Raw genomic sequence first — 26,213 nt, 5'->3', positions numbered from 1 at the left:
CCTAGTTTTTTCGGCCCCTCACTTCTTCAGGGAAGTTTACGGGGATATCACTGGGAAGATTCTCTCAGTTTTCCTCATCATTCTAGGGAAGTTCCCTGGGATTTCGTTAAGAAAAATCCCCGCTTTTCTGTGCCATGTTATCGGGGATTTCTCAAGGAGAGTCTAAGGGAACTTCTCCCCTAAGGTGGTGAAAATTTCCTAGGAAGTTGCGCTACATGTCAATTCAGCTTTGTTATTTGGCCTCCCCCTATCTTTCCCTAGGTACCCGTTGGGGAATTTTTTGTGGGGAAATAGTGATAGTTCTTTTGAATTTTGCAGTAAAATATTAAACCTGAAAAATTCTCGTTTCCGTTGGAAGTGCTCGATGTGAGGTTAGATCAAACACAACCTTACATTTTTAAATTTAAGATTCTTGTTACACCAATGATCAAAATCCAAATTATTAGGCAACACTTTGGGAAGCATAAAAAATCGCGGACTTTTAACAAAATTTGAAGGATTTATTGTAAAAAATATGGACTGACTAACATAACCTCAAATTTTGAAACATAATATTTTTGTTAAATCAATAATAAAAATCCAAATTATTAGGCGATGGTTTAGGAAATATAAAACTTTTCACTTTTAGGAAAGTTTTAAAGATTCATCACAAACAAAAAATATTTAAAACACCCAACATAACCTCACATTTTGAAACGTAACCCTCTTGATCAAATAATTATTGAGATCCAAATTATTAAGCGGTCCTTTTTTTAAACATAAAAGTCTTCAGACTAAAAAAAATTCAAGAATTTATCGCAAAAATTTGGGAAACAACCAACATAACCTTAAATTTTAAAATATAACCCTATTTTTAAATAAATGATCAAAATTCAAAGTATGTTTTTTTAAAATTTGTTTGAAAAATATATAAGTTTTCGGACTCTTGAGCACTCTTTTAGGACTCTTTCAAAGATCACAAAAAAATATAACATAACCAACATAACCTCACATTTTAGAACATAATCTTCTTGTTAAATCAATTGATTAAAATTATTAAGCTATCTTTTGGGAAATATAAAACTTTTGGAACTTTTAAGAAAGTCTCAAGGATTTATTACAAAAAAAATGGAATATAAACAACATAACCTCACATTTTATAACATAACCTTGTTAAACAACTTTTAAGAGTACAGTAGAGATCCTCAAATTTGAACAATATTTTCAAAAATGTAACAGAATTCATGTGAAATGCACAGAAAAATAACTTTAGAGAATATTTCATTTGATAATATTGCAGAAACATCGGAGAAAAATAGTGCAATAATTCAGACTCCACGCAAAACTTTCTTAATATAACCTCAAATTTTACATTTTGAATTCAACCGTCGTTCAAATTTGAGGAACTCGACTGTAAATTCAAAAAGAACTGAAAAAAAATCAATTAATAAACTAACCTTATTGATGTTCCTCAATTGTCCCTCATTGGCTCTCAGTTCCCTCTCAAAAGCCGTGTGCTTCTGGATCTTCCTGGGCAGATTGGACAGGTCCTTGTAGTTCTGATCCCCGGCAATCTTAATCTTCTCATTGAGCCAAGTATCGAGATCTTCGACTTCAGCTGCAAATTGCTGGAATCCCTTGGAAGCCTGCAAATCAAACTTCCTGCGCTGTGCTGCTTCCCTGACAGCCTGCCTCCGTTCCAGGACCTGATTGCGCCTCTCATCGATGTACTCCGCCGCATAATGCTCATTGGCAATCAACCTATTGGCCTTGTCATTGAATCCCCTGAGGATCTTATTCTGAGCCTCCAGGGTATTCTCAAAATCTGCATGTCTCTTGAGGATTGCATCAACCTCATCCAGTGACGTTCCCAACTCTTTCTGCTCAATAAATGCCTCGTGACTCTTCGTGGTTGCGTCAATTTTATCCGCTTCACGATTGAACACCTGCAATTCCAAACAATGCTCCAGGAATTTCTTCTTTTCTGGCCACATCTCGTGAATATTGGCCTGAGCTTGTTGCAAATTCTCAATCATCTCGCCCAACTCCAATTTGGGATTGCGCTGCAACAATTGTGTTCCCAGGCCAATAACCTCATTGAATTCATCATCTTTCGCCCGAATCTCATCACCCAAATCCATATGGCTCTTCTGCAGATTCTTAGCCGTTTCCACATCTTTGGCAATAATGTCAGCATTGAGGACAGCATTTGTCTCCTCCACCCACGACAGCAGATTCTTGCTGCTATTCTCAAAAATCTGCTGCCCAACGGCATTCTCGAGGCGTGCCCGACGTTCATTGGCCTTATTCTGGACATTCTTCCAGATCTCCTGAATCTCATTCTGACGCTGAGTCACGTTAGCGCGCTCCGTGGGATAGGAGCTCTTGACCGAATTGGCCAACAGGTTGACACGATTAACTTTCTCCTGAATTGGCGCCAATTCGCGCTCAAGATTCTGATGACGTCGCTGAAGAGCTTGAACTGTCTTCAAGTCACGACCCCATTCAGCAGCATCCAGCTGCATCATCTTCTCATTCATCCAATCTTTTGCCTCATCGCAGGTGCGATTGAAGAGTTCAACACTCGAGGCACCTAACAATACAACATTTATTTTCTTTCTACCATTTCATTTTTTTTTTTTTGCAAGCAAAACTATAAAGAGGAAGTTCAAGGTGCAAAAAAAACTTGCTTTTCATTCCATTTCTTTTATGGCCTCTACTCTACAGACTAGAGACATTTATGTCCATATTGAAGCAAATTCCCTACACTTGTGCAGGAAAAACTCCAAAATATGGACATATTTTTCTCTAGTGTGTAGAGACCATTACACTTTGCAATTTAAGAGAAATATTGCAAAGTGGATTGGAAAGTTTCCTTTAAGGACAAATCTCCCTTTTTTTTTAAATATCCTTTGAAAAGACGAAAAAATATGAAATTGCAAAGTATAAAGTTCAAAGTTTAAACTTTGAAGAAACTTTGAGAAATTTTGAAGGATGATTTATCTTTTTTTAAAAAAAAATTGTAAATTTTACCGGAGAAAAATCCGGAAAACCAAAATTTTGGAAAAACAATTCTGAACGCCAAAAGGATACAATGCCAGAATCCCAAAAAGGTGAAAATCCTTTACGGGAATTCTGTAATTTTCGTGGCATTGTCACGCATGAGTTCGAAACCTAACAATGCCATTCTAGTTTTTTTTTGTCATATCATATGAGTTCGAAAATGCAATTCAATGAATTTTTACTAAAATCCCTTTACTTGATGATTTTATGAAAATACCCTACGTCTTGGTTGATTTGTTTAACAAAATTCATTGTCATTCGAATTGTCAGAAATCTCAAATATGTGACATCTGACAATGCCATGTGAGCTGAAATGGCAATGCCATGGTTACAGAATCGCATTTTCGAAAAATCTCTCCTAAGATTCGAACCCAATTTGTCATATGGCATTGCCAGAGCGTTACAGAATTCTCCTCCTGAAAGGGGTTAATATCACAAAATGCTAAAATCCTTAAAAAGGTTAAATCCCGAACAGCCGAAATTCGAAAATTTTCAAGTCCCGATTAGATCAAAATCCCAAAACGGTCAAAAATCCGAAAAGCCATCCTAAAACGGTCGAAATTCGGAAAAGCAAAAACTAGAAGATTCAAAAATGTCGAATAGGTTTTCAAACACCAAAAAGTTCATAGGCTCAGGAAAAGCCAAAATTTCGAAAAGAGCAACAAACCAAAAAGATAAAACTCGAAAATTTCCAAATCTCCAACATGTCAAAATCGCGAATGGCTAAAATTCCGAAAAGCCTAAATCCTAAAACGGTCAAAATCGCAAATAAGTATAAAAATCCAGAAAAGTCAAAATTCGAAAATTTCAAAATCCAGAATAGCCCAAATTCTGAAAAGTCAAAATCCCTGGATGCCAAAATATTGCAAAGGTTAAAATCCTGAATACTTATATCCTAAAAAGTCAAAATCTAGAAAAGGTCAAAATCCGGAAAAGATCAAAATTCGAAAAAAATCGAAATCTCGAAAAGGCAAAATCCCGGATAGATCAAAATTCAGAAAAAAACCAAAATCATAAAATGGTCAAAAACCCGAATGGTTAAAATCTTAAACGAGTATCCAAAATCTTAGAAATGTCTAACTACCCATTTGATTAGAAGAACTAAAAACCAAAGTTCGAAAATGTCAAAATGCCGAACGAACCAAATCTAAGAAAGTTCAAAATCTCGAGTGGTAAAAATCCCGAAAAGCCAAAATTCTGAGAAAACTAAATCCCAAAAAAACCAAAATCCCGAAGAGATAAAATTCTGTAAGAGTCTTAAAAAGCAAGATCCTGAGTAAATCAAAATACCGGAAAGCCAAGATCATGATAAGATCAAAACCGTGAAGTGTTAAAAGCGTGAAAAACCAAAATCTAGGAAAGAACTAACTCGAATATCGAAAAGCCTAAATTCGAAAATGTCGAAATCGCGAATAAGTCTAATGCCGAACGGACAAAATCCTGAAAAGGTCAAAATCCTGAGGATTTTCAGGATTTGAGATAAAATCCTCAAAAGGTCAAAATCGCGAATGATTACAATCCTAAAAAGTCAAAACTCGGAAAGTTTAAAAGTTCGAAAAAGCAAAATCAAAATTCCGAATTGTTAAATCCTGGAAACCAAAATTCTGTACAGGTCTAACTTCCCATTTGGTTACAGGAAAACAAAATTCGAAAATGGCAAAATTTTGAAAATGTCAAAATCGCAAATACTTCTAATACCGAACGGACCAAATTCTGAAAGGGTCAAAATCTTAAAAAAGCCAAGATTTAAAAAAAAACCTTAATCCCAAAAAGATCATAATCCCGAATGCTCAGAATCTTAAATAGGTCCAAATCCCGAAAAGCTAAAATCCCACAAATATAAAATTTTGAATAGATCAAAATCCAGAAAAGCTAAATTAAAATGTAAATTTTTTAAGCCGTAAAAAAATGACAAATCTTTAGATTTTCTTTTAAAAATGCGGAAAATTTAGGGGAATTTCGTCCTTAGACACCTATGTTCGAAAAAATACTTCGATATCGAATTATCGAAGATCAAAGTTAAACCACTTCAAATTTCCAACCTGACTGCATTGTCAAAGTTTCACCACTTTGGAGGGTCTATTTTTCAACCGATTTTCTGAAAATTGGATTTTTTTTTTTAATGATCTTGAAATTTCCAACCCGACTACATCCACTGGTAAAAATAAAAGGATCAAATTGATCCAAATTTGATCCTTTTGCAAACGATGGATCAAAATAACATGTTCTATTATGATAAATGTGCATTCAACGTATGAAATTTGATCCATCCTTTGCAAAAGGATCAAGTTTGGATCAATTTGATCCTTTTATTTTTACCAGTGTCGGACTTAACCGGTCATGATCGGTAATGTACCTGTAACGTAAATGATAATCCTTCCTCGCCTTCAAATAGAAACCTATATCTCTCTGAATTACGAGTGGTCTAATTCATTTAAAATTTATTTTTGAATTTTTATCAAACTTTGCACTTTTCACTTTGCAAATTTTACTTTGCAAATTAGACTTTGCACTTGAAAATTATTTTTAAAAAAATAATGAATGAGTTATCTTCCAGGAGTATTCCAAGTCTTTTTATTTTGTTAATAATCTTCATTTTTATAGAAAAAATTTCTACTTTGCACTTTTCGAATTTACTTTGCAAATTTAAAAAAAAAATAAAATGAAGTAGTGAAAGCCAATTCTGGGATTTACGAGAAGCCTCATTTAAAAGATTAATAATATCCAAATTGTTATGAAACTTTGCATTTCTCATTTTGCAAATTCTACCTTGCAAATTAGACTTTGCACTTGAAAATTATTTTAAAAAAAAATAATGAATGAGTTATCCTCCAGGAGTATTCCAAGTCTTTTTTTTTTGTTAATAATATATTTTATAGAAAAAATTTCTACTTTGCACTTTTCAAATTTTACTTTGCAAATTAGACTTTGCACTTGAAAATTATCTAAAAAAATAGTAAGAGTTATCTTTCAGGAGTATTCAAAGTTTTTTTTTATATTTTGTTAATAATCTTTTTTTATAGAAAAAATTTCAACTTTGCACTTTTCAAATTTACTTTGCAAATTAAAAAAAAAGTTAAAATCATCTTTTAACTTAAAAGATAATATCCGAATTGTTATGAAGCTTTGCACTTTGCACTTTGAACTTTGCACTTTGCACTTTGCATTTTTGAAAAATTGAGGAAAAACATGTTACACCTACCTTGAAGATTTTTCTCCTTCTGCGCCTTCAGGTAGTTCAGATGATCCCACAGCTGATGGATCTGCTTCTGCCTGGCCTTGATCTTGTCCAACTGTGAATGCCCTTGCTGAATAAAGTCCTCCACGGCAGCATCCAGGGCATCTATCCTCTTGGACGACGCCGAGAGATCTGTGAGGAATTTCTCAAATTTCCTCTTGGCAATCTCGACATTTTCATTGGAATCACTGCTATTGAGCATCTTCTCCTTATCCTTGATCCACTTCTCAAAGTCATCGCATTCCCGGAAGAAACCAAAGAGGCAGATTGAATCTTCCAGGAGATGATGACGCCTCTGTGCTAGATCCTGCAGGGTATCGTAAGTTGTGCAAATTTTCTTGAGTCTCTTCTCTACACTCTCACTCCCATCCACAATGTCACTCACGAGCCTACGCTTCGTGAGTGGCTTGATCTGGGACACATTTGTCGGCCGGACACGCTTAACCGGGACCACCTGATTGACTAGCACAGTTTTCTTCACTTTCTGCACCGTTTTGACTTTTTCCAACTTTGGGACAATGCACGGCACATTCCGGGCTTCAATTTCCCGGACATAGGTGGCCGGGACAAAACCCTCATTGCCATCCATCTTCCGGACAGACCACCAATCATTGTTGGTTTTATTGAGGAGAATCATAACCTCATTCTTGGCCATTTTCATGCCCTGGCCCTCGAAAACGTAGAGGGCCTTGACATGAGGGAACATTTTGTTTTCTGTCACCATTCTCCTCTCAACTTTTTCCACTTCCTCATCTTCCCAGACTTCCTTGGGCACCAGACGCTTCTCATTGACCCATTCCTCCTGTTCAACTTCCGGAACAGCCTCAGGCTCAGCGGAAAGTTCCAGGTTGTTAATTCCAGCTTCAATGAGCTTCTCAGCTTGTTGCCGGAGATTGAGAACATCTCCGGAATATGCATTGAGTTCACCCTGAAGATCCCTGTGACGCTGCAGGAGAGCCTGGGCTGAAGGTTCATCCACTCCGTAGTCCGTGGAAGCCATCAGTGCCATTTTTTCATTCAACCACGATTCTGCCTCATTGGCATCCGTGTAGAATTGATATGCTTCAATTTCATCCTCAAGCTGCCTCTTCCGGAACTCCACTAAACTCTCCAGGGCCTTCCAATGCTGCTCCAGGGCATCAATTCTCGGCTGAAGTTCAGCAGATCTCGTGTGCTTCAACTCAATCAACTTCCTGCCCGAATCCGTGATCTGTGTCAATTTCGGTTTGCGCACTTTAATCTCATCCTCTAGGGCTTTGTGCTTCTGTTGCAATGACATCACTGCCCGGAGATCCTTAGCTGAGATCACAGCTTTGCAAATTCGCTGTTTATCAATCACCCAACTCTCCTCATTGTCATAATCCTCAATAAACTGATAAAAATTCCTCGCATCATCCAATTTCCTCCTCCTTTCTGCCGATTGCCTCTGCAAATCCTCATAAGTCTGATTGAGTTCCTCCATCTTCTGCAACAGCAACGGAATATCCTTCTGATCTGTCTGCTTCAGCACCTGACACTGCCTCACATATCTCCTCAAATTCTCCCCCAACGCCGTCACCTGAAGCTCCTGCAGGGCATGCGTTTGCAGCAATTCCTCCACTCCCAGCAAATGTGGTCCAACATCTTCCGATGCAAATTGCACCTGGAGTTCCTTCATCGTTGACATCGTAGCATCAATTTCCCGGAGCATATTGAGCAAATTGCTCATCTGTGTCAAATTATTCTTGTGATTCTCCAGGAGATCCAGCAATTTCTGCCACTTATTGAGCACTTCCTCTTCCCTCTTCTTCACCCTCTCCTTCCCATGGTAGTTCTCCTTTGTCAGCTCATCCGCCATGGCCGTGAGATCATTGAAGCGCTCAACACGCGCCAAAATATCCGCCGAAATGGCCTCGTGCTTCTTCACCGTGGCATCAACTTGACGCAAATTTGCCCCATACCTCGGATCCGACAGCACCTGAATCATCTCCTTCAGGTATCCCTCACGCAGCACAGATTTCTTCTCAAATTTATAATTTAACTGCTCCAATTTCTCCTGGCGCAGCAATTCTTCGCGCAAATCCACTTCGCGACTGTGCTCAGCATATTCCAGCATCTGCCAGGACTTTTCAATGTCATTCACCAATTGACCCTCTTGAGGCATGTACTGAGGCTGATTCAGGGACTTAAGTAGGGTGTTAATTGTAAAGTACAGTGCCTCAATTTCACTGCGTTCTTTGTATCTGCAAATTGTAAATTAAGATAAGGCGCACATTTTTTTCCCAGCTGCTCAGGGATTCCTTTCTTATCTAGACTTCACAGCTTTTGGTTTTTTTACATGAATGTTACAGTGGTTACAATGTACTTAGAGAGCCTTTGGAAAATGAGAACTTCACCCGACCACCGCTAGATGGCGCTGAAGTTAAAACTATTACTTTGTTTTTTATCATTTTTTTTACAAACATAATCAGAAAAAACGCAATCTGATTGCTATAATAATTTCTACGTTTAAATTAGCAGATGGGATTGTGTCTTGGCTTAAGGAAAAATGGTGCGCTGTCTGAGATAAATAGGGTAATTTGTCTAAAGCGAGACAGTTTGGAAAGTTGGACAAAGCAGTGTGGAATGTGAGACACCTTCTTAAAAACCTGATAGTAAATCAAATCAGGTCATCTTGGACAGGTTGATTTTGTGAATGAATTTGGTGGTTTTGTGCCGTGAAATCATGTCAACAAGGAAGACAAAGGTCCTTAAATATCCGGAGAAATAGTTGCAACAACAGTTAGCAGCTGATAAGGAGAAAATCTCCTGGAAAAGGATGCAAGGATTTCCAGATTCCGAAGACCACTGTTTCTGACAGAATGGATAGTAAATATCGCAAAAACTCCTGGAGAAAAACAAAGAGGAGCCTCTACAGAACTCCCAAAGAAAGTGGCAAAGGACCTGGACGGATGAGGTCTCCAAATCTGCTAAGAAGTTGCATCCGCTTTAAAGCTATAACTGCTGGACAGCGCGGAACGTCTATGTGAAACCAACAGAACCTTTTTTTTTGGTTGGACGTCCAGGAAGTTCTTGGTAATTAGCGTTCCTCAACTGTTACCCGGACATAAAGGAGGGATTAGCACGATTAGCATAACCATAAAATGTGCAAATATACGCAGAAAACCGTCAACATTTGATTTTCCACATATTTCGTATAATATTTTGTCATTAATATCACTGTGTCCAACTTTCCAAAAATATTTGTCCCGCTTTCCAAAATTTTGTCCATCTTTTCAAAATGTGTCGTTTTTTTAATTTGATGGAATACTCCAATTAATTGGTTGAAATATCTATTAAAAACTGTTAAGATTCTGTTAGAATATTTCACAAAGAATCTCATGATACAAATTAAATTAAAATAATAAATATTTATTCGGCTTAAAAATGCATTTGAAATTGAACTTTTTCTTAAGTGTTTCCCTCTCCGCAATCCACCGTAGTTAATGTTCCACAACAAACAATACGCTTAGGCTGAATTGAAAAGACAATTCGGGTGTAAACACAAGTAGATTTTGATTCTTCAATAGTGTCTTGGATAAAAGGTAAATGGAACTCTATTTGCACAAAAAGTCGTTGATGTTCGAAGGATTCAAATTCAATTTTCAATTTTCATACTAAATTTTCGAACGAGGTGGGCAAAATTTACGAAATATTGCACTGAGCCCAAACAGAAATAGATGTTGATTCTCTAATAGTGTCTTGGATAAAAGGTAAATGGAACTCGATTTGCACACAAAATCGTTGACGTGTGAAAAATTGTGTAAAGGCCTCAAAGGCAAACTATCAATTAGATTCTGAAGGACGAATGTCATTGGTTTCTGTTTAATTTGAGATCTTAAGCAACTGGGCTAAACCTCCAGTCTGAAGACCTCTTTAGAAGAAACTTTCTGAGAAAAAAAATCAACTCAAGAATCTAATTTGATTATTTTTTGAAGAAATAAATAAACAAAAATAGAATTATTCTGATCATAAAATAAGTATTCGTTCTAATAATAGCGTTCCACTGTATACATTCGAAAGTTTCCAAGAAAGAATCACATCAATCATAAAGCTATTTGAACGATTTGAGCTTATTATCTCAACCCACCATCACGAAATAAATATGACTTGATCCATTTACGCAAGATAAGAAGATAAAGACAACATTTTAGGCTTTCTCAGCAAATCTTTGCAAATTCTGGTCTTCTAGGGGAAGGGTTTCTGGCTTCGTACACACTGTAGCTTCGAACACTTCATAATTATTACCACAGAGAAAAAAAATTGTAAAAATGTTCGTAAATGTTTGTGAATTTCTTTCTATGGAGGAGTTTAAGAAATGCTCGTAAATCGTATAACCCACAAACAAGTTCGTAAAAGTTTGTACTTTTTTCACAAACATTGTTCGTAACAAGATCACTTGACGAACATTTTTTGTACGTTTCCAAAGATTTGTTCGTAAACACACAAAAAGTGTTGGTAAAATTTTGTCATTTGTCATTTTTGTTTGCCTGACGAACATTTTACGAACATTTACGAACAAATGACAAAATTTTACGAACATTTTTTGTGTTTACGAACATTCACGAACAAATGTTTGTAAAAATACAAAAAATGTTCGTCAAGTGATCATGTCACGAACAATGTTTGTGAAAAAAGTACAAACTTTTACGAACTTGTTTGTGGGTTGTACGTTTTACGAGTATTTCATAACTTCCCCATAGTAATTCACAAACATTTACGAACATTTTTACAAAATATTTTTTTTCTGTGCATACTAAAGGAACATAAATTGTTCGAAGCTACAATCCTTCCCTTACTCGTTTTCCTTAATAAACTCTTTTTCATTATTCATGATAAAACTCCACTGTAAATATTTAACCTTTCCAAAAAAAATATCGTTCCTGTGATTAGAGAAAAGTAAATATTTTTTTGAACTCACTTTGGTGGCTTCTCAATTGTAATGTACTGCTTGAAGATCACCAATTCCTTCTGAATACCTTCCAGGGAATTTGGGAAGTTCCTCTTTTTCAGCTCCTCCGTCTTCATACGAATCCACTCCAAGAGATTTGTCGTTAGTTTCTCATAGTGAATCTTTCGTCGATCGGCATCCATTAACTTGCCCACAATCTGCAGAGAAGGCAAAAGATGCAAAAGGCAAGAAAAAAAATGTTATCTAACTGCATCAAAAAATGAATCACACAAATTCTCAACTCACATTGGCAATCCGTTTGCCGCTCTTTTGCTCATTTTTCATGCGAGCAAAAGTGTGATAATAGGAGGCAACATACGTGAGAATAGACTTCTCATCCGGCCTAGTTGTGTCCACATCTTCGGCATCCAGCAATTTCGGAATGCCAAGCTCCCTGTCGGCCATATCAAAGGCATGATTGAGGTTCTCAATATGCCGGCCAGGAGTCAATGAGCTATAGTCAAAGAGATCGGGTCTGTGGGAGTGTATAAGAGCATTGAAGCCCATCCCAGAACGCCAGGATCCCGTAAAATCCTGAATATGAACACCCTGATACCCATGAGTCTTTCTCTGGCACCACAGTAGCAGTGCATCTTTGGCCGATCTCTTCTCACTCGAATCATTCTCCTCATCCACATCAATCTCAATCTCCTGAATCTGAAAACGCAGGATGATGGTCCAGATGAGACCCAAAATCAATCTGGGATTCCCATCGACAATGTCTTCAGCTCCAATTGACTCAAGACGCACTTTGGTGTGCAAAAATGCCAAACTCTTGTTCACATTCTCAATCTTATGCACACGCATTCGACCCGAGTTTGGCTTTCCCAATTTCTCACCAGAAATTATTTCCAGCAACTTGAGCAACTTTACACCATCAGCCAAGTCCACAAACAGGTCGTCAACTTCCATTTTCACCTGAGAAAAAAAATTGTTTTGGAGAATGGAAAGAAAACACACCATCGCAGAGACATTAAATTACGCGGAAAAAATGAAACTTCTCAATATTTTTAAATTATTAATTTGTTTATTTACTTTACTTTTTTATTCTGCAAATTGCTTCAAAAACAAAATTATCTTGGAAGCAGAAAAGGAAGAAACTTTTCAAAACTTAATTTGTGCATTAAAAGCCGTTTTAAGACGTAAGACGGCGATGGACACTCAATCGAATCCCCTTCAAGTCACCAGATTTTTTTCTGGCGTTACAAGTGTTCGAATTGCATCCAGTGAGCTTCAATGCACTTGATAAAAAAAATATAATGGATATCCCGAATTCCCCTTTCCGGAATTCCTAGGTTCCTTTATGGAACGTTGTGCCACCATAATAATAATTATTATTGTGACGATGGACGCTAACTGAAAAATGTTATCTACAGTGTCGGCCACTTCGCCCATAAGTTTCTTGACAAATCTATGTTCCAGAAACCAGATGGAAAAAATGACAGACAAAATAACTTTTCAATTTTTTTTTCTTTTTGCAAATGAGTTGCTTGTAATCCACCGATGTTATTTATGTATTTTAAAAAAAATATCATTCATTTTATTTCATATAAAAAAAAATTGTTTCCCAAGATTGATCATTTTTCATCTGCCAAAAGTTTGTTGACCTTGTTGACACATTCGTAACCGTGCTATCACACTAGGATTTTTTCAATTTGTAAATTCAATTTAATTTTCAGATGAATTGTTCCTACGCGTTATTGTGCACTAAAAACCAATTGAATTGATAGATCTTCACTTATTTATTAATAAAAACTAATACTTGGCTCAGAAAAATCTGTTTAAATATGTTAAAATAGCATAAATCTGGTTGCTCAAATAAATTTAAATTTAGCAAATTAAAATGTTAAAATTGCTCATTAATTTCAATTTTATTGCAGTTAAATAAGTATCCTTTTCAAGAAAATTGTTCTTATTAAATTTATTTCCTCGTAATTAATATTATTTGTGGCGAAAATATAAGATAAGTTCATTGTTTAAGTGATAAACTTGCGTGAAATGAAGCTTAAGTATCGGGAGTAATTCATTAAGTTCCTCCAGAGCCATTCCAAGGAAATTTCCGAAATTTCAGTTGGGAGTTGGGACGACTTCATACAGATTTTCAATAAGACTGTATGAGAGTCGCTGTATGAGCCCTTTGCCTACAAATCTTTTTTTCTGGCTTTGGGGATCCTTCTGAATAACAGATAAGCGACCTATAAGACATTTTAAGTACTATAACACATTTTCCGGAGTCATTCACAATCAAAAATCTCGCAGCTCTATTTAAAATTGAGCAAATTTCTTGCAAACTGTGTCCTGACTGTGAGAATTTTCAAGTAAATTCTAGAAATTGCTCAATTGGCTCAATTGAATTTAAAATTAAAACGTGAAAAATCCTAGTGTGATAGCACCGTAAAACCTAGTTATACTTTCAAGTTATATCATTTGAGGGACAAATGGTGGCTTTGCACACTTTTCACCTCCACTGTAGGTAATTTGCTTCGATATAGCCATAAATTTCATGAAAAAAAAGCTTATCTTGAGTCATGTGGCCCCCATTAACGCCCCGTTCTAACTTATTAAGCAGGATTATTGATTGTTCACAGGACGCTTATTCATGAATATTTAAAATAAATCGAATTGAATTTGAATTGAAAAAATCTCTAGCGTACAGAGGCTATAACACACTTTAGTAAGTTTACTGTTGCTGACCAACATCTGGAGCAAAACCGTTTAAAAAAACTCTTTCGCATGTTGTAAAACATTATTAAATCTTTAGATACGCATAATAAAAACCTAATAAAATTCACTAAGTTTCTTGAATATAAAAATTTTATTAATCTTCAATAGAAGGCGTAAATGATTTATAAATTAACTCTTAATTAGGCTAATTTGTCTTACAATTCGTGATTTAATGGTATCCCTCAAAAGTATTTTCGCGCCATTTACCGTTTACCGGTTCTCAATCGATTTAAAACGATTTGTAAATTACTCGAAAACTCCCACAAAATAATTTTAAGAGTAATAAAATTGATTTTCGGAAAAAATACTTATCGGTTCATAACCGGTTAATTACCGGTTCACAATCGATTTGAACGAATTTATAAATCACTTAAAACATTGCCCAAAATAACTTAGCACTAATATAATTTAATTTAGAATAAAAATTAGTTATCGATTATGAAGCGGTTCATTACTGGTTCAAAACCGATTGGAACTGCTTAAGTTTTGTCGGAAATTCCAAGACCTTTCCAACCAGTCCGAACCGAACATGACAACAGTCATCTGATAAATGCGCTCTCAAGGGCCTTTTTTAACCTTTGATCTTGAAAAACCGTCATTAAGAATGATTCAACGGTATTTTCACACATAGTCAATTGTCCGCCTGGGTAATAAGGTAATCAGGTAAAAATTGAAATTTGGTGCATTGACCCCCATCCCCCAATCGTCCTTCCGCATTTTGAATATTGGACTTCTCAATATCTCCGCCCCTATGACATCGATCGGGCTCAAATTTTAGTATGTTATAGCTGGGCCTTAGAGCTTTCGATCAATACCAAACTTAAGGTCTCCTAACCCGAACTACAAGGGTCCAAAAAAAAAACTTAAGAACCATAAATCCGGTTATAATTGTCAGAATTTAAAAGGTGAGGGCATTTTGAAAAAGCTCTCATGAAATGCCACTTCCCCTTCTAACATCGCAAGTTCGTAAAACCACCGCTAGGGACGCTATTGTTTTCATTTTATAAGTTAAATAACTCAAAAATTCCTTTGTGCATCGGGCTGAAATTTTAGTATGTTGTAGCCGCTGATTATACCTATCAAACAAAAGAATACTTAAGTCGATCCATAACCCCTGACCCCAGCTATAAGGGGTCAACGTTCGAAAATTGACCGGCCTCTATCTCCGGTTCTAATTAACATTTTGATCTAAATTTTGATTTTTTGGTTTCGTCTCGATTAGCACTTTCAGATGAAATTTCAAAAAGTCACCACAGGTGACGCTGTTGTTACGTACCTATACTTTTGCAACACATTCTTTTCCCATCTTTTATATAATTCCCACTCTTCCTACTTGTTCTAATTACCCAGAATTATAAATAATGTTTTAAATAAATAATGTTGTAGTCTAGGCTATGAAGTTACCAAAAAGTGGCGTGGGTTCGCTGTGCTTATAATAGAACCGGAGATATGAGGGGTCAAAGTTCACGAAATTCAAAACGCTATCTCCTGTTCTATTTGACCGATTTTGAAGTTTGAGGGCGCAAATTAAAGGTAACTGCAAAGCGCAACAATTTTCTAGAATATTTGAACTTCGTAGGATCAACGCTAGGGGCGCTACTGTTGAGAAACCAATTTTCCATATTACATAACCTCAATTATCTCGACACGTGCTTAACCGATTTTGATGATAAAACGTGTTCTAAAGCAAATAAGAATTATCTCAGCTACCGAGCAAACCATAAGATCAAGTTTTGGTGCAAAAATATAGGGGAGGTTCTAGTCTATATTCCACTATCACTTTTCTGTTAGTTTATTTACATCCCAGATATTTTGATTTAAAAAAAGTTTGCAATTTTTCATAAATTCGATTCCAAATTGCTGTATAACACCTCTCTCTTTTTTAGTTCCAAATCGATTTTGCATTCAATTCGAGTTTGCTCACATTAAGAATTTCATCTACAATAAGTTGATCTAGGCTTATCACACTAACTTTTGAATTATAATTATGTCAAGCTGTCTCTCGATATCGTAGGTCAGTCTAGCACATCAGATATCAAGAGGCCCTCCTATAATTCCCTTCCGACTGACAAAAATATTTTACAAACATCGTATAATTCTCGTTCAAATAAATTATTCAAAAATTAAAAATTATTTTACATAATTTTATATTCTATAAATTAATAAATTCAAATTTTCTGTAAATAAATATTTTTTCTACTTCACAGATGTAAATAAATCTCAGTAAAAGTGTTACGTATTTTAACATCACTTGCAAAGTGTGAGACAAAAAGTGAAAAGATTTATTGAGTCTTGAGACACATTCATTCTTTTTGCCATTGTGACCAAATCGCATTAGATAAATGCTTTTCTTCTTTCTTCGACGCTCTTTTTTTTGGAGGAAACAATAAGTGAACATAATGATTTGATTTAAATCACAAGTGACACTTCCGGAGTGTCACCATTTCTACCAACCAACCAAAATTTTAAAAAAAAAACCACGAGCGTTCTTACCTTTATCAGGAATGAATTCATCCATTTGGTGAAGGTTTTCTTCTGTATGTGCAGACGTTCTTCTTGCAGTGTCTTGATTCTCTCATTCTCAAATTTCTGGATACCCTCCCGTTGTGTCATGTTACTCCTCTGCTGCACCTGACTCGCATATCCTCCCGGTTCATATTGTCCCCCTGCACGAAAAAAAACACAAAAAGAAAAAAAAGAAAATCAGGGAAAGGTCAAATAAAACATTAGTCATTTTACAATGTTGAAAAATACTACAAATTGCAATAAAATTAGCAAATTATTGAGCTTCTTCTTCAACATATTTTTTTTTACTTATAATAATATTCCCCCTGTAACGTGCTCTTTCTCCTTAGAGTTCGCAAGTACTCTCGTGCCACTTGCAACTCTTTCACATAATGTTCCACATTCAATTGCCGTGCATGTGAATCTAAAGCAATTTGCTTTTGAACCCTCTCTCGCACATTCACTCGCCAAGTTAATATCTAGTTGTATATTTTTTCTCACATCTCATAATGCATTCAAGTGTATTAATCGCTATTTGCTTTGTTCTTCATCGTATATTTCATTTTATAGATTACAGGAAGGTTGGGCAACTTCGACAAGTGCCAGGAATAATTTCAAAGTTTCAATGTAAAATTGAAATATTTTTAAACAGAAATACCTAAATGAATTTGAGGTTATAGGATCTATTGAGTTTGAGGTTATGTTTATTTTTCATAACCTAAATTCTAAGTTCTCTTGTAGTACGTATGCTTGAGTAAATAATACATTACACCTTAAATATTCTTCAATTTAGGCAAGAAGTCAATACGTCAAGACCAAGTGGACATAACCTCAAAAAATCAGACATATTTTTCTAAATTTTATCAAATCTTTGACCTTTTGAACAAAAATAGTTTGAACCTTTTAGTACTTTAAATTCGAATTCAAAATATCAAGAGAGTTTAATTTTTTGAAACTTTCAAAAATACTTTGAGAAACATTTAAGAAAAATTATAGGTTATAAAAAGTTCGAGAGTAATAGCACACGGATTTTGGTTTGGGAAAATTTATTTTATGTTTTGTCTGGATAAAAAATTCGTAAGAACATTAACATTTTTCTTTTTAGATTATGTTCAATTTTGGTACGGCGGAAAATCGCGAGATTCTGCAATTGTTGAAGAAGAAATCACGAAATCTTGCGATCTCTAAGTAAGAAATCGTGTGATCTGACGATCACTGAGGGAGAAATAGCGAGATTTTACAATCACTGTGAATGAAATCGTGAGATCTAGCAATCACTGAGCAAAATATCCCGAAATAATACGAGCTCTCTGAGAAAGAAATTGCGAGATTTTGCGATCTCTGATCAAGAAATTGCGAAATCATGAGATTCCTGCGTAAAAAATTGCGAGCTCTAGCGGAGCTCTGAGCAAAAAATCACGAGAACTTGCGATATCTGAACAAGAATTTGTGAGATGTAGCGATCTCTGAGCAAGAAAATATGAGAAATTACAATCTCTCAGCAAGTAATTATGATATATAACAATATCTGAGCACGAAATCGTGAAATCTTGCGATATATAAGCAAGAAATCTTGCGATATCTAAGCAATGAATCGTGAAATTCTGCAATCTCAGTGCAGAAATCCTGAGATATAGCGAGATCTCAGCAGAAATCGCGAGATTTTGCGACTTTCTGGCAAAACATACTGCGTTCTTAGGGATTTCTGAGCAGAAATCATGAGATTTAGCGATTTATGAGCAGAAATCATGAAATGTTGAGATCTTCGAGCAAGTAATCATGAGATCTTCTGAACCCAGTCTAGAAATATCGAGGTCAAGAGAGCTTTCAGCAAATAATCGTGGGACCTTGTGATCTCTGAGCAAGAAATCGTAAAAACTTGTAATCTTTGAGTAACAAATCGTTAGATCTAGCGATCTCTGAGCAGAAATCATGAAATCTTAAGATCTCAGAGTAATTTATCGTGAGATTTTGCGATGTCTGAGTAAGCAATTGTAATACTGTACAATCTTTGAGCAAAGAATCATAAGATATTATGCACAAACTGCAGAAATCTCGAAATCTAGCGAGTTTCGAGCAAGTAATAGTGAGATCTAGCGATATCTATGCAAAAATCGTTAGGTTTTGCGATCTATGAGCAAGAAATTGCAAGATCAAGCGATTTCTGAGAAAAAAATCGTATAATCTTGTGGTCTCTTAGCAAGAAATCATGAGATTTACCAAACAAAATTTACCAAAGTTTACCAAACTCTTAGCAAAAAATCGGGAGTTGTAACAAGCTCTAAACAAGAAATGATAAGAACTGTCAATCTCAATAAGTCGTGAGGTCTTGCGATCTACAAGCAATAAATCTTGAAATTTTGCAATCTTTGTTCAAAAATCGTGATATCTAGCGAGTTTTGAGTATAAATCGCGAGATTTTGCGATCTCTGAGTAATAAATCGTGGGATCTTTTGGTATATGAGCAAGGAATAGTGAGATCTAGAAATATCTGAGCAATTAATCCCGGGATATAGCGAGTCCTTAGCAGAAATCGCGAGACCTTACAAGCTCTCAGCAAATATTGCAAGATCTTGCGATCTCTGAGCAACTAATCGCGAGATATAGCGATATCTGAGCAGAAATCGCAAGATTTTGCGATCTATGAGCAAGAAAGTGTAAGATAGGGCAATATCTGAGCAAGAAATCGCGAGATCTTGCACTAATAAATGAACAAGTAATCATGAGGTTTAGATATTATTGAGCTAGAAATCGTGAAATCCAGCGATCTCTGAGCAAGTAATACCTAGGACTGTATGATCTGAGCAAGGAATCGTGAGATCTAGTGATCTCTGAGCAAGAAGTTGTGAGATCTAGCGATATATGGGCAATAAATCGTGAGATCTTGCTACCTCAGTGCAGAAATCCCAAGGTATAGCGAGCTCTAAAGCAGGTATTGCGAGATCTTCCAACCTTTGAACAAGAAATCGCGAAATCTTGCGATCTCAATGCCGAAATCGTGAGACACAGCGAGGTCTGGCCAAGAAATCATGAGATTTTGCGAAATCTGAGCAATACATTGTGAGATCTAGTGACATATGAATAAGAAATCGCGAGATCTTGCACTCTTTGAGCAATAAATCGCACGATAAGTGATTTGCGAGCAAGGAATCATTAGATATTACGATCTCAGTCTGTGCAGAAATCGCAAAATATAGCAATATCTGAGCAATAAATCATGCGATCTGCGATTTCAGAGGAAATCATGAGATTTTGTTGCAGAAATCGCAAGATCTACCCAGCTCTGACTTATAAATCTTAATATTTAACGATCTCTGAGCTATATGCTATACGCAATAAACTATACGATCTAGAGATCTCTGAGCAGAAATCGCAATATGATATCTGTGCGACTTTGCCATTTACGTTTCTAATTACTAATTAAGTCTTCACTAGTCCAAAAAGGAGAATAAAGACTAAATTATCTCGTTAGAAGAGTTGTGTTTAAATCAACCTCAAAATAAGGACAATACCAAAATCATAAACCGAAAGAAGGTTATGTAAATTAAGTGAGGTTATAACATAACATAAATTGCCGTAAATTTCCTTATCGCTAAGTGTTTAGTAACTGTAAATCGTTTATCTTCAATATATGAAGTATTTTTAGCAAAACAGCTGATCAATTTTGTGCAATTTACTTGATCAAAATGATATATATTATTAACCATTTAGTATTTACTGACCTAATTACAAGTTTACTGACCAAAAATAATTATTCCAATAACTAATCCCATAAAATCTTTTAGCACCATCGTTTTCTCTAATTGGCCAAAGTACTAAATGCTTTCCAGCTTCATCCAATCACAGGACGCAATGTAATTAAAATATTTTATGGAAATAAATATTTTTAATTACATATAATGCTTAATGGTATGATATAAATTATTTTTAGACAAGCAATTTAGGACTTTAACGATGTAAAGAGCGATGTAGGGAAATTCCTAAATTTTCTGCATTACAGTAATTTATTGCATATCGCTCGAATTGAAGAGATATATTCAAAATTGCCCTCTTTTCCACTAACCAATAATTTTTCTCTTGTCTTTCTTTTCTAATACCAGAAATATCCCAGGTAATTAGCAACATAGAGCACATCCAAAGCTCTTGATAAGAAGGTCTTAGGGAAAGAATCAAAATTGCCTTAAGAGATAAATATTTATACTATGAATAATCTTTCGAGTGGCTTATGACATTCCTTCTTCTGGAAAATGTTACACATTCACAAAATGGCAAAATTCCATGCACTTGAGATCATGGTTAGAAAAAATTCTGCTTAACTCATAAACCCAAAGTCTTGGCGCTTAAGTTAAAACCAACAAAAAAAAGTGTCCATCAAAGAAAAGCCGCTGGTAAAAACGTTTATTTTTCTTTTCCATTTTACCGTGAAAGTGTCCAGAGATTCACCTCAAAATGCAATGCCACACCATTTTTTAACCAATTGTGATTTATTTAAATTTTGTCTCAATCTCCGTGAAGAGCTAATTGAGTACGGAATGGGAGGGAAAAAAAAGACCCGTGAAAGCTGAGAAAACATTGATTTTGATGAATAAATCTTTAAATAGATATATTTTATCATCACCTTTTTGGTTATGGGAATTAGCAAAACACAAAAGTGTGTGTGTCTTTATTTATCCAAAATCGTTCAAATGATTTAAAAATTGATTTATTGCTTCTTTTGAAAATGTTGAAAGATCATTAGGTTAATTCTCTTTAATTTACAACGATTTGAGACACTCTGAAAAGCACCAAAAGCATGCATTTTTTAAATCTATTAAAAAAAAACGTGGGTTTTTCAATATTAATTTTCACCTTATGTTGTTTTTGGATTTAATGGGAAATTAATAAAAATCAATCAGCGAAACACAATCTAAAAATTTAACAAGTTTTTAGTCCCTCTCTCTCTTTCTCTCTTTACAAGCTCGCCAACATTTTTTCTTAATCAATTTCCTCACGTGTAATTCGAGAAATACAATGGAGGTGGATCATTTGCAATTTCCAAACGATGGCATTTCAAATATTCTCCCATCCAGAATACAAAATTAGAAAAATTCCAATGTAAAGAATAGTTCAATTTGTTAGGAAACCAAATGAGAAGCCCCAGGTACACAAAAAAAAAACAAGGTGAAGACTAAAGTGGAACTCCGTGTTATTGTCGCATTGGGCGTGAAATTAGTGATCGATTAAGTCAACATTAGTCTACCTTCCAAATAACCTCTGCTACCTCTACCAAATTTTTTTCACACCAAACTTCTCCTTACCCAAATTCTGAAGCCACAGAGAAATTCTTATCGTTATCGATAGCATTTCGATTCCGCATGCAGTGAAACTCCCCCTCAAACCTATCTAATTAAACCACCAAAACCGGCAAAATTTCGACAATTTGACGAATAGAACTTGCCACGACAAAAAACCCCGAAAAAAAATCGATTTACAACTTTGTCTTAATCCCAAAGCTTACCAGATTTTCTATGCAATTTATTTTATTTTTATGTGTGACATCATATTCGTGCTCTTTTTCTGCCCTCTATCCTCGGAATCACATGCTTTTCAGAGGTCTTATCGCAACGCGCGTAACACCAAGGCTCGCACACATTTTATTATTGCGAAATATTGAGATAAAATGGGGTACTTGTATATGGGATGTGATCTTCTTGGACAAATATTTGTCTCTCTTACAAATACACAGCAATGGCTTTTTCAATTCAATTTCTCCAATTGACTTTGAGAACATCAAAGACAACAAAGTCAAATGAAAGTAGCTAAAACAATGACAAAGTAAAGTTAAGCGAGTATAAGACTCGCGAAATGCTTGAATGAAGGAATATTATTTTGATCTCTCATTGATTTTCTGGGTCATTCTTGATCCATGAGAACCATACACTTCATACGAATATTTGCTGGACTAGGGTAAAAATTATCAAAAAAGTTAGGCAAAGAACTTCTCGTAAAAAATCCAAAAACCGGTCTGAAAATTTGAAAAATTTTGCCCCAGTCGTGATGTTCCTGTCAAAATCGTAAAAGTAAAAATCCTGAAAATCAAAGTTTCAAAGACCAAAATACCTAAAGCAAAATCTCAAAAGCGCCAAAATCCTCAAAAACAAAATACCGAAAGTAATAATCTTAAGAACAAAAATTCCAAATGCTACAATCACGAAAGCCGAAATCTCGAAAACACCAAAATCCTGAAAGCCGATATCCCGAAACCTGAAATCCCGGACGCCAAAATCCCAAAAAGACTAAAATCCCGAAAAGCCAGAATACCGAACGCTAAGATTCCCAAAAGACCAAAATCTCGAAAGCCACAATCCCCAGAATCCCAAATGCCAATATCCCGAAACGACAAAAATTCTGAAAACCGAAATCTCTAAACCTGAAATCCCGGACGCCAAAATTCCAAAAAGACCAAAATCCAGAAAGCCGGAGTCTTGAAACCAGAATACAGAACAGCAAAATCCCGAAAAGACCAAAATCTCGGAAACCAGAATCCCGAACGCCAATATCTTGAAACGACTAAAATCCTGAAAGTCAAAATCCCGAAACCTGAAATCCCGGACGCCAAAATTCCAAAAAAAGCAAAATCCAGAAAGCCAGATTTCCAAAATCCAGAATACCGAAAGACGAAATCCCGAAAAGACCAAAATCCTGAAAGCTAAAATCCCGTAACCTGAAATTCCGGACGCCAAAGTTCTGACAGGACCAAAATCCAGAAAACCAAAATAATGAAAAACTAAATTTCAAAAACCAAAATTCCTAATTGGTAAGGGTGTCGTAACTACTTCCGCGATTGGACCCACACTTGCTGGAGACAAAAGGAAATTTTCTGTGTTTTGGGAAATTATTTACACATCAACTCTCCCGTGTGATTCCGACCCTTTCAAGATTTTGGCCTTTCGGGATTTTCGATTGCGGAATTTTGACTTTTCGGGATTATAACGATTATACCCATTCCGTAATTTTGGCGTTCGGGCTTTTGGGATTATGGCCCTATCGATAATTTCCCTTTCTTGAATGGCCCCATGAAAAGAGCTTGGCTTTGAAGAGACAAAGTCACTTCAAAGCCATGCCAAACCTATTCAAAATTTACCGGAAACCTAAAGTGCAAGTCACTTTAGTGCTGATTGTTCTGCCATTTCGAATTTTGGTATTCTTGACACACTTCAATTTATCAACAACATCATGTGAAAACGCTTGCCATAAAAAGTCAATTTTTGTGTAGTTTTGTGGATTTTAAGGATGTCAAAAACGTTTAAATTCAAATTTCGATAAAATAATTTTTTTTTCATGAACTTTCCTTTTTTTATGAACTTTGATTTGGGGTACCTTTGAAAATGGACTTCTATTAGTTGAGATTCTTAACAATCTCACCTACTATAATCCTAACAAAATTTCATGTCCTCCGATCGACCCCACATTTTGCCAAAATGTGTTTTAGTCACTCCTGATCACGAATATATGAATAGCAAGAAAAAAACGTTCCCGTCCGTCCGTCCGTACGTTTTTAAAAGAAGTTAAGGCTTATCATAATGTATTTAGCTTTACAGTGGAATTTGTAAGGCTATATGATATCACAGTAAGGTCCAATTCCGTTCAAAAATAGGAGAAAAAAGCCCAACTTCAAACCTGCCCGAATTCAAAGATGCCTCACTTCCCCCTATTCATTTTTGTGAAAGTCGTCGGTTTAAACGTTCGAACTTTCAACGATTTTTTTAAGTAAGTTCTCTCTGATATTCCTCCAAATCGGTACTGAAAAAAACTCAACCGAAGAGAGCTATTAAATCGGGAAGGTTATTATATGGGCTTCAGATCTATGGCTTAGCTGTCTGGCTTAACTCCTCTAATTCCTCATCAAGCATGATTTTTTAGGAAATTGTTGTTTAGAATTGAATATTAAGAACAAATGATTCATTATATTTTAAAAAATCAATGAAATTGCTTGTTATTAAGATTTTTAAGACCTTTGGGAACTGGGATAAACCTCCAGTCTGAAGCCGGCATTACTGAACGTAGGGAATGTGGCCCCTTTCGGGATTTTAGCTTTCGGAGTTTCAACCTTTTCCGGATTTGAACGTTGAGGGGTTTTGATATTGTCGCCCTATCGAGTATTTGGGGATTGTGAGCCTTTGAACAGTTTAGCTATCGGGATTGTATCTCATACGGGAATTTGTAGCATAATCATGCAATTTCTTTCTCAAATGATCTATTAAATTTTGAGAAAAATGAATAAAATTGATTACTATTTAGGATTTTGAGACTTTCGGGAACTGGGCTAAACCTCGTGCCTGAAGACCGGGTTAATCCAGTTTCTAAAGGTTTCGAATTTCTAAACAACAAGCATTTTCAGTGACTTTTTTAAAAGCCACCTAAAGTTGCTTAATCATTTGCCCATATTCAATAAATATTCAATTCAATTAATAATTCAATTTTTCAAAAAACCGCCTGATAAGAACTTGGAACAGTTAAGCCTTATCGGCAACAATTAATTCTGAAGATCGTTTTACTTCCTCAGTGAACAAAACATTGGCTTTGCCCAACTAACCGAGGGCTTTGACAAAGGGTCTTTTAGGGGAACTAAAAGCTCTTAGGAAGTTTTGTTTTTATTTTACTAAGTTCAGAACCTAAAAGTTTTACCGAACGCCTCAAGAATCACAAACCCACAAAAGGATCAGCAGTACAATTTTATTATTGAACTGTACTAAATTTCGGACAGCCAAAAATATCGGACATTTCTTATATTCCTCAAAAGTTTTAAGAGGTTACACAACGTTCAAGGAATAAAAGGGCATCGCGTCAACGAATAAAGTGCTTGGGAAAATCCTTGGAAGAGATTAAGAAAAAAGCAAGGGACTTCTAGAAACTTGGTGTCCGATATTGCACACAAAGCAATATTTATATATTCATCAACTTTTAAACGTGTAAATGTAAAGACTATTTTTAGAGAAAAATTATAATAAACAGCATTATGTTTTCCAAACAACACTCCTAAAATTTGTATCAAAAATATTACTTAGGACTTTAAGGTTTAATATGCAGCATGTCCGGAATTAAGCACAGTTCCCTATATTAAAAAAAAACTACATATCTAAATCAATAAATTTTAAATTATTTGATTAGAATTGTCTTCAGAAAATTTCACAGTATTCTTTTGGATTTGATTTACCGTGGGTACTCCGAAATCCCCAAGGGTTTACCTCAAACCGTTTGACCGGTACGTTGGTCAATTTTTAAAACCAAAAAGTATTTCCCGGCAAAGTTTTTCCCTTTAAGGCACCGACCAATAAAATGGTAGAGATATTGAAAGATGTAATGAAATTGTCTTTCTAAATTGACATCATCAATTTAGCTCATACAACGCATCTGATATCTCTTCAATTGTTCTGTAGATTGATGCTAATTGTGTTTAGATGTCTTTGAAGAAATTTACGTACAGTATATCTCCTTTTTCGAATGGAGGCCTCGACATACAACCAATATAGTGAATAGAGTAGAATGAAAACTATTTAAAATGATAAATTAATATGAATATATCACATTCATCTTCATTCCTAAGTTGTTGTTGTTTTTTTACATCCTCTACATCATTCTCAGCATGTTGATCTTCTTGAGCATGAAATTCATTTTGGCAAAAATGCAAATTTATACCTCAACAACTACAAAAAAATAAAAGCAACTGTGAACAAATTTGAGCATAAAAGAGAA

General features: G+C 35.4%; 1 protein-coding gene across 6 annotated transcripts in view; it reads right to left on the bottom strand.

Annotated features, from left to right (window-relative positions):
• LOC129810164 (spectrin alpha chain, non-erythrocytic 1) overlaps positions 1–26,213 on the bottom strand; it is a 95,585-nt gene that overhangs the window by 29,878 nt on the left and 39,494 nt on the right. For all 6 annotated transcript variants that reach the window (XM_055860471.1, XM_055860475.1, XM_055860472.1 and 3 more), the window contains 5 exons: positions 16,467–16,639; positions 11,496–12,167; positions 11,220–11,407; positions 6,245–8,502; positions 1,437–2,572 (listed from right to left, as the gene is read on the bottom strand). In XM_055860471.1, coding sequence (XP_055716446.1) covers positions 1,437–2,572; positions 6,245–8,502; positions 11,220–11,407; positions 11,496–12,167; positions 16,467–16,639 — 4,427 coding nt within the window. The remainder of the gene's footprint in view (positions 1–1,436; positions 2,573–6,244; positions 8,503–11,219; positions 11,408–11,495; positions 12,168–16,466; positions 16,640–26,213) is intronic.

Source organism: Phlebotomus papatasi, chromosome 1 (genome assembly GCF_024763615.1).
Source record: "Phlebotomus papatasi isolate M1 chromosome 1, Ppap_2.1, whole genome shotgun sequence".
Classification (NCBI taxonomy): Eukaryota; Metazoa; Arthropoda; class Insecta; order Diptera; family Psychodidae; genus Phlebotomus; species Phlebotomus papatasi.
This window is presented reverse-complemented; position numbering and strand designations above follow the sequence as displayed.